Source organism: Emydura macquarii, unplaced genomic scaffold (genome assembly GCF_026122565.2).
Source record: "Emydura macquarii macquarii isolate MOO-44397 ecotype Brisbane River unplaced genomic scaffold, CSIRO-AGI_Emac_v2 contig_807, whole genome shotgun sequence".
In the NCBI taxonomy this organism is placed as follows: Eukaryota; Metazoa; Chordata; order Testudines; family Chelidae; genus Emydura; species Emydura macquarii.
The window spans coordinates 37,020-46,976 of record NW_027130944.1 but is presented as its reverse complement, the minus strand read 5'-3'; the positions used below and the strand labels follow the sequence as shown (position 1 = coordinate 46,976).

Below are 9,957 nucleotides of genomic sequence, written 5' to 3'. Positions count from 1 at the left end.
CACACCATCTGCAACATGTTTTGTCTGCCCAGATTGCCAAATTATTAGCCCTTACTCGTTCATGTATATTAGCAGATAATCTATCCGCAACCATTTACAGTGATTCCCGATATGCCTTTGGAGTTCTCCATGACTTTGTTGAACTCTGGAAGCAGCGAGGATTCCTCACTTCGGCTGGAACCCCCGTTTGAAATGGACAGTATGTTGATGCATTATTGCAGGCACTGCAGTTACCCTCCACCCTAACCATTGTTAAATGTCATACCCACCTTACCCCTTATAATGATGTCACACATGGAAATGCCCTAGCTGGTCAGGCAGCTAGGAATGCGGCCATTTCAGGCCTTCCTGCGACAGATTTTACTACTCTTTTCCTTTCCTGAGACCAGTCGTCTCTGGCTAGCCTTACTAGGTTAACAAAACTGCAAGATGAGGCTTCAGAACAAGAAAAAGAGGACTGGCTACGACAAGGGTGCCAAAGATGGCCGCTTGGTAGCGCTCAAGGCCCATTTACCCTACCTTGCCCATGTGAGCCACAGTGGAGCACAGTGTGATTGGTTTGCCCCACATTTTTCTTCCATAGCATAACAGTACACAACTGCAGCACCTGTCCTATCTGTCTGGCCCGTAACATAGGCCAGAAAGAAAAGACAAAATCCTCGGTGCACCCACTCTGTGCGGATCCTTTCTGAACTTACAAATGGATTTTATCCAAATGCCTAAATGTTGTAATTTTGAATATTTGTTAGTCATAATTGATATGTTTTCAGGATGGGTAGAATTATATCCTTGTAAGCAAGTGGATGCAGTAACCGTCGCCAAGAAACTGTTGAGAGAATTCATACCTAGGTTTGGGTTGCCCCTCATTTTGGACAGCGATAGAGGGACCCACTTCACAGGACAGGTCATTCAGAACTTGTGTAAAGCCTTAGGAATTCAACGACACATGCAATGTGCATATCACCCCCAGTGTAGCGGAGCTGTAAAAGAAAGAATTCTGATCTGAAAACTAGATTAGCTAAAATATGCGCAGAAACTAGCCTGAAGTGGCCAGATGCCCTACCCATAGCTCTCATGTATATTAGAAACACTGTCAACCGGAAGCATGGACTATCTCTGCATGAGATCCTTATGGCCAGACCTATGAGGCTGCCACACACCCCACCACCAAACCCGCAAGAATTTGTCTTACAGTTAACTGGTGATGTGATACAGGACTATTGTAAAATGTTAATGCAGTGTATCAAGTCTGTCTACTCACAGGTTCAAGAAGTCCTCCCAACACCTGCAACGGAACCTTGTCAGTCCCTCCAACCTGGTGATTGGGTCTACATAAAAGTCCACCAAAGAAAGTCAGCCCTGGAACCACGTTGGAAAGGTCCACTCCAGGTACTCCTCATCACTAAAACGGCTGTAAAGGGCCAAGACCACCAGTCTTGGATACATGCCTCGCATTGTAAAAGGACCTCTGCAGCTGAAGAAATAAGGTCAGAGGAGTAGGGTGGAAGTGCTCGTAACCTCTCCCTTGCACCAGAAGAGGATTTGCCATGTCAGAGGGAAAAGGATGTGTTACAACCCCACCCCTATTATTTGAGAAGAAGATCACTATCCAATGATCTACAACAACTCTTCCCCTGTAAACTCTACAAATTCATGGACTGTTCTTGACAACTATTGGGACTTAGAGACAAGTCAAGGACAAATTGCTTTTTTGTTTAATGGTATTGATTATATTAATACTTATTGTAATGTGGAAACCAAAGTTTTAAGACTTCATGCCAACATCTGTACTAGGCAAGGGCGAGTTGGAAGATAGTACAGCACCATAATAGTGGGATGCTTTGGTAAACATACCAGAAGGCGAAATCCAGGGTGTCTACAGTCTCCAATGATTCCTACCCTTTGTTTCCTAAATTTCAAGCAGTTCCTGATGCAGGAGAGGTGACATGTACCCTGTAGCCTATAGAGCTAGCCTGCTTGCTTGCATTATTATTATTAGAGATATTTTTCATGTGTATTTTGAGATGATTGTGTGATTAAATAATAAAATTAGATATTTTATTCAGCTGTAATGCACAGTACTTTCCAAGCCAGATCCTGGATGACAGCTACCGTTAGTATATTATTACTGTGTGTTCTGCTTTTTTAGCCTCTCTAATCTCCCTGAGCATTTCACAATCATTATCACAATCCTGGTCAAGTGATTCGTATTAGATTCCTCCTGCTATACCCTTATTGTTCAAGCTGGTAATGTCTATCCATAGATATCCAAGCAGAGAGTTCTATTCATTTCAAATTTTTACCCTACTTAATGCTCGGGAGTTGATAGCCACCATATAACATTGCGAGAGGTGCATGTCTGACATGCCAGTGTTAAAATATCATTAAAAAGCATTGATTTGTAAACGTTTTCTCAAATATACATCAATATAATTCTCCTGGGTTTGTCTCGTTTGGTACCATTGTGTGCGTGGTAGGAAGGGCTTTGAGAGACCCCTAACTTGACCTATTTCTAATGACACTGTATTATCAAAAGTTCAGCAAATGGGAGGACCCAGAGCTGGGAGAATAATGAGTCTCCCTTGCTGTGCCACAAAGGGTGTCACCACTGAAATGACAATTCTGTCACTTTTCATGATTCCTCCCTTACTGTTCCAACAATAACTTGCCCATGGAATTACAGATGCTCCCAGACTATTATCAAAGGCTGCAGAAAAGCCACAAAATGGTGAGCAGTTTTGGTGACTAGCTAAAGGGCTGAAATCAAACTGGTTCCTGAGAACCTCTGTACCAGGACATTGTTCTGTTTCACAATATCCGCACAGATAACAAAGCACTCTCTTCTTGGAAGGTTGCAGCATTTCACAGCTTTGTTTCTTAGCATTCAGAACTTTTGCACAGAAGAACCCCAAAGCAGAGAGAGCCAAAACAGAATGCTCCCCAAGGCAGAGACACAACTTACCTCACCTTGCTCTAGGCTGGCTCCATACAGAGTGACTTGGATCTCCCACTTCCCTACAGAGTTCCTTGACTACAAGCGGGACCAATAAAGCCTTTGTAAACTACAGTGATAGTCCTAAATTCCAACAGTTTCTAAGTACACCAGTGACTTCAAAACTGAGCTAGATCCTGGGCAGGTGATCAGGTGACAGAGTGGAGGATTTCTCCACTACAGGCCATGGTGAAAGCTCACAGCTGCTTCTCAAAGGCTGCTCCAAACCCAGGGCTGGACCAGGTTGTGCAGTCTCCTTCTAGGGCAGGAGAGGCTGATTTATAGTCACAGATCTCTTGGTCTCACCTTGCTTCCAGCTCACCCAGGCCTCAGCTGCTCACAGGCTCCATGAGTATGAGCAGCCACAGGAGTGGAGTCCGTCAGCAAAGTTGTCTCTTGTTATTGCAAACCCAAATCATTCAAAATCCATGGGGCTGATCCACCCCATCCAAAATTATGAGATTTACTTAAAAAACAGCTGATCCTATCAATAATTATTCACTTTTTTTTATTACTGGTCCATTTTCAGAACGGAGAGAGGTAAATAGTGGTGTCGCACAAGGATCTGTACCGAGACCAGCACTGTACAACATATTCATAAATGATGTGGAAAAGGGGTAAACAGTGAGGTGGCAAAGTTTGCAGATAATACAAAACTAATCAAGACAGTTAATTCTGAAGCTGACTGCAAAAAACTGGATGACTGGGCGAGAAAATGGCAAATGCAATTCAATGTTGATAAATGCAAAGTAACGTACATTGGAAAATATTGTACTATAGTATACAGTATACTACACATATAAAAGGATGGGTCTAAATTGGCTGTTACCACTCAGGAAAGAGAACTTGGAGTCATTGCGGATAGCTCTCTGACAACATCCACTCAATGTGCAGTGGCAGTAAAAAAGCTAACAGAATGTGGGGAATCACCTTGAATGCTGCATGCAGTTCTGGGTTCCCCATCGTGAAAAAGATATATTTGAATTTGGAAAAGTACATAGAAAAGTGACAAAATGTTTAGGTTTATGGAACAGCTTCCATATGAGGAGAAATTAATAAAACTGGGACTTTTCATCTTAGAAAAGAGATGAATAGGGGGGTATATGATGGAGATCTATAAAATCATGAATGGTTTCGAAAAAGTGACTAAGAAAGTGATATTTACCCCTTCACATAAGACAGAGCCAGGTGTCGCCCAATGAAATTAATAGGCAGCAGGTTTAAAACAAACTAAAGTAAGTTATTTTTCACAAAAGGGGAAGGCAGCTTGTGGAACTCATTGCAGGGGATGTTTTGAAGGGCATAAGTATAACTGGGTCCAAAAAATAATTAAATTAGTCCATAGAGGATTCATCCTTCAATGACAGGAGATGGATCACTCGCTAAATTGCCCTGTTCTGTTCTCTCCCTATGAAGCATCTGGCACCAACCACTCTTGGGAAAGAGGACACTGGGCTCTATAGACTATTGGTCTCACCCAATACGGCCATTTTTCTGATCCACGGACGGATGGGTTTCCACAGAGAGGGCATTTCCAGAGCTCCCTCTGGCATAGAGCCAGCATAGCCACCCACAGCAGAGGTTCCCAGGGCTGCTCAGTACAGGAGGCCTATGGGGGGCTTGTGCTACCACCAAGGTGTCGGATCTGGTAACACTAGGGACAGAGGCTCACGGTTTGATCTAGAGCAAGAACAGTGGATTTTCCCCCCCACAAAAATTTTTGACCCCAACTACAATGTTTCCTTTTCATCCATTTTTGGGGTGGCTTTTCTTAGAAAACTGATCATTTTCCACTGAAAACTCAGCTGCCATGGCACTGCCCATATCCCCAAGAGGCTCTTCATCTGCCTCTTCTGTGCAGGTGCGTTTTAGGAATCTTAGAGATGTCCAAGTCACTGCCAGTTATTGGAATGGAATATCAATTATTCATCTTGCTGCTTCTAGCCAATTTCAGGCCTTGGCAGTAACTAAGTATAACTAGGCAAACTGAGGGGGAGGGGACTAGACAGGTACACGTGAAGTGAACTTGATTCTGTGCATTCTCTCTCGCTGAATATGCAGGGGTAGATGTCTCTGAAATACAGGAAGTCTGGATATATTTTAGAAGTGCAGCTCTGGAGAAATTACTGCTATCTACTTTACTGCATTACAGCAAGATTACACCTGTGACTCCTCTGAGCCGTACGCACAGCGCTGACAGCCTGGATTGCAGGAACAGAGCCTGTGGCAGGACTTGCGCTGCTGTCCAGTGTGATGGCATCACCGTGCATGCCCTGGGAATGGGCTTCCTGCAGTTTGCCATTGGCCATGACGGGATTAAAGCTGGCACACTCTGAACCAATCAGCTGAGGGTCCCTGATGATGAAGTGGCCCCCCTAGGAAATGGGCAAACATGCTTCATAAGGACAGTTGCAGCCTGTCTGAGCAGACACTGCCTGCTGCCCGTGCAAGCTCTGCGCTGACTCCTTCTCCGTTAGGGTGCAGATCTCTGCTGGGAGCTGCTCCCCTTCTCACAGTCCTTGGGTACGTTGGCAGGTTTCTCTGTCTTTAAATCTTTCAAATGCCAAGGGAAGGGTAAAGGCTGTCAGCTGCTGACATGGGCAGATGTTCTCTGCAACAGCAGCTGACTCTGCTGGGCTGTGGGTGTGACTCAGTGACAGGGGCTGGAGAGCAGGCAGCACTAGGTAGCTGGGGGACTTTCTATTCCATGTTTCCGTGGTCTATGGGGGATCATTCCAGGTGCACAGAAACCCCAGATTCAAAGCGAACTCGGAGTGTGAAAACCTCGATTCACTGAGTCAGGATTTCTCAGTGGTCCCATTTCCAGAGGTGCCGTGTGCTGTGGCCCAGAGAAGAGCCAAAGCAATATCAGTGAGTTGTTCCCAAACCACCTCAGATCTGTTTTCTCCTGGGATATAATCAGCAAATCCATTTTCAAACATTTTTTCTCTGACTTGATTGTGAATGCAGGAACTGAGAGCTGTGTTCCTCTGCAGTAACAGGTCATATAAAGCAAATGGAATTGTTCTGTTTCCTGATTGGATGAGGGCTCCAGCTGTTCTGCCCTGTAAGACCCCTCAGAGATTCGGGGCTACCTGCTTTCTGCCCCCTCTCTGGTCTGAGTACCAGATGCCAGCCTCGTCCCTTTCCCTATCCTGCGGTGGAATCCCACCATTCTTCCACGCTCAGATTGGGTCCTGGGCTGCAGCAAACTGTGGGTCAACTGGGCTTGAATATTTAATGCATTTCACTTTGAAATCAACTTTCCGCAAACCTCCATTGTAGCACTGTAACAGGTTTTGGAGTAACTCTGTACTACACCAGTGGTTTTCAATTTGTGATAAACAATCCTAGGGGTTTGCAGACTGTTAGATTTCCAAAGGTATTCACAGCTTCATTTGAAATTTGGATGGGGTCTGGAAATGAAAACAGTTGAAAACCACTGTAGTATTGACGGAGATCCCAGGGAGAGAATATCGTATAGGCTGATCCCAAAGCCTGTACGGCTCTGTATAAAGGCTGCAGACTGGCATTACAGAACCTGAGGCGAACCTGTCAGCTACTAACCCAGGAAAAAAGGAGTTACTAGCTTCAAAGGATTGCCCAGAGTTTTGTTTTTTGACAGGTGATTGAGTGAGGGCCGACAGGCTGCAACCTTTTCAAGTTCTCAAGAAATCCAGATGATACCTGTAACCTGAGAAATCATCTCTGAAAGAAGATCAGAGGGGAAAGAATGGGTTTACATGTGTGAGGTAAAGAATAGATGGATAAATGTTGTGCCAATACTTTTCATTCTCATACAGTTATTACAAACCAAATTCTCATTCCATACATGTCTATGCAAAGCCATCCACAGACGTGTTGGAATCTGTACAGGAAGGAAGAGAGGTAACTTTATTACTTAATGACTTTAGCTGTAGAAAATATTTCAGAGGTATTCCAAATACTCTTTGCAATGGGTTTGTGCTATTAACTCTTTGTTCAGTGAGCAGTTGTATGACACTGTCTCCTGCTAACTGACCAGAAGCTGTTACTAGCACTTACATTCAGAATCATGCACAAAATAACTCTGCTCCACTTGAAACAGACTTTCCAAAAATTCATGAGACAGCAGAACTACTGGTCTGTGTTTCAGTGAAGCGTAGACATGAGGTGAAGAAAAATGAACATGGATGAAGCAATTTGCAACTCAACTGGATATTAATGCAAAACTAGTGCTTGCACTAGTCACTATTTGGGACATCAGTCCCCCTGCCACGCTCCTGAAATAACTGTCTGTGTTAACTTGTAACTTGCCAAATATCTACAGAACCCTTTCACTGGGAGAGTATAGGGGTCTTGAGCGGCAAAAAAGAAGCCTGTAAGATGATTGACCTCTCTGGATCCAATCAACACTGGCCAGGCAGAGCATTCAGCTTCTCCTGCAGGGATTATTGGGGGAGCATGTCTTAAATGAAAGTTAAGAGAGGCCGGTTCTGATCAAATTTACACATGTAAATCTGGTGTGAGGCTGTTCCATTCAATGTTCCTGAACTCAGAACCTGGCACTAAGAAATTATCCAATGTCCTGCAAAGAGGCAATTGCGTAATTTGGGTTCTTGGGAGTGGAGAAAATAAATAAAATACATGAGTCAATGAAACATGTTTCTAAATAACATAAATGCAAGACAGAAAAATATAATGATCATTTTCACTATGCACGTCTCTAGTCTAACAACATGATACAATGGGCCATACTCAGAAGCGGAGGGCCTGAGAGGATATTTGTGGGAAAGTCAGAATTGAAAAACCACACAGTACTGAAGGAGGCTATGGAACTCACAGCCACAAGATATCAATGGGGTCAAGTCTGTAGTAGGATTCAAAGAGAGAAAAGATTTTTATATGGGGAAACAGAAAATCCAATTACAGAAGTGGGGATTTTTAAAAAAAAATCTGGGAGTGCTATTAAACTTCATGATTTCCACTATCAGATATGTCCAAGTCAGGAGGAAACTTTCCCTGGGAGTAGGTTATCTCGCAGCTGTCTACTGCAGGGCTTCTTCTACCTTCCTCTGAAGCATCTGGCACTGGGCACAGGATACTGGGCTAGATGGACTATAGGTCTAATGCCATCTGGTAATGCCTGTCTTACTATAGGTCATGACTATCTTCCATTCAGGGTCAGACCAATGGTATAGGTAGCCCAGTATCCTGTGTTCCAACATTAAACAATGGCAAGTGTTTCAATAGAATGAATAGAACAAATAACCATAAGTGTAAATCCAAGGCTATGTCTTTGCTTATCTTTCTTGAGCTCCTAGAAGTCTCTAGACTTGCACTGAGAGCAGAATGATTTCTCATTCAATATCAAGTCTCCTGTTACTTTTCCTTTCAGGAAATAAAGTTCAAAATTCCTGGGGGTGCCCAGTGCATCATGTCAGCTGTCAATGACACCAAATTCCAACCTGCAGTTTTCCTTCTCACCGGAATACCTGGGCAGGAAAAATTCCATGTCTGGATTTCTATCCCCATCTGCTTAATGTACGTTATTGCCATAGTAGGAAATTCAATCATTCTATTCATTATAAAAACAGATCCGACTCTCCATGAACCCATGTACATTTTCCTTTCCATGTTGGCCATCACAGACATTGGCACATCGCTATCCACCCTACCAACCGTCCTGAGCATATTCTGGTTTAACTCTAGGGAGATCAGTTTTGATGCCTGTTTTGCCCAGCTGTTCTTCATCCACTGGTTTACGTTAATTGAATCCTCTGTGCTCTTGTCGATGGCCTTTGACCGCTTTGTTGCAATCTGTAACCCGCTGAGATATGATTCCATATTAACTCCACCCAGAATAGCCAAGATGGGACTGGGGGCTCTACTAAGAGGGATGGGTAATATACTCCCGCTCCCCATTCTCCTGAAACATTTCCAGTACTGTCATGCCAATATCCTCTCCCATTCCTACTGCCTGAACCAGGAAGTCATGAAGATGGCGTGTTCGGATATCAGAGCCCACAGCATCTACAGCTTCTTTACACTGCTCACTACCGTGGGGTTGGACGTCCTGCTCATCCTCCTGTCTTATGTGATGATCCTCAAAACAGTGCTGAGCATCGCGTCCCATGCAGAGCGCCTCAAGGCCCTGAACACCTGCGTCTCCCACGTCTGTGTCGTCCTGATCTTCTACATGCCATGGATCGGCTTGTCTGTGATACACAGATTCGTGCAGAACTTTTCTCCCTTGGTTCAGAGTCTCATGGGCAACGTCTATTTGCTGGTCCCACCCCTGATGAACCCAATCGTGTACAGCGTGAAAACCAAAGCCATTCGTGCGAGGATAATCAAGGTGTTCATCAAATGAAGGGTCAGTTCATCACCCACTCCAGCGCTGATGACAAGTGAGATGAAAAACACAATCCACCTATTCCATCCTAGACACTTCCAGAAGACATGAGAAAACATGAGCTCCTGATCCCCATCACCTGCTGATAAGGAAGAAGAGCACACTGGGGATCGGGACCGAGGCAGGCAGCAGTATTTACAAAGACTGTGTTTATGTAGAGCCAGAGGATCAGTTGGATGCTATCTCATAAAGAGCTGTATCAGTGTCAGCCTCAGATCTCAGAATTTCTGTGGATATAGTCAATACAGAGAAAAAATGTAGATGTTTTCTCCCATTGTCCATGACCTGTCACTGTCCCATCTCTGGTTAAACATCCAGGACCATGAGAAAAACTGCAGAGCTGTTTTGCAGTCGCAGTTCTGTCCCTTCCTCAACACTCTGGGTGCTGCATGATCCATGAGAGTGGCACCAGCAGTGAGCGGGGCTATTCAAGGGGCAATGTTGCCTACCATTCCCTTCGCCCTCACCCAGGCACCTGGACCGAGATGTTTCAGAGCCAAGATTAAAGCAGGAGCCTTAAGAGACGCCATCTATGCAGCTCCCCGGCCTCATGGATGGCTCTGCACAAAAC

General features: G+C 44.4%; 1 protein-coding gene across 1 annotated transcript; it reads left to right on the top strand.

Moving 5' to 3' along the window:
- The first annotated feature begins 8,408 nt into the window (after positions 1–8,408).
- LOC137149683 (olfactory receptor 51G2-like) lies at positions 8,409–9,344 on the top strand. The gene has a single exon (XM_067543230.1). It carries the CDS (start codon positions 8,409–8,411, stop codon positions 9,342–9,344), a length of 936 nt encoding a protein of 311 aa, XP_067399331.1.
- Positions 9,345–9,957: the final 613 nt, after the last annotated feature.

Bases quoted from the DNA above. Each gene is read 5' to 3' on its own strand.
- LOC137149683 (XM_067543230.1), top strand. From the start codon at position 8,409: ATGTCAGCTGTCAATGACACCAAATTCCAACCTGCAGTTTTCCTTCTC.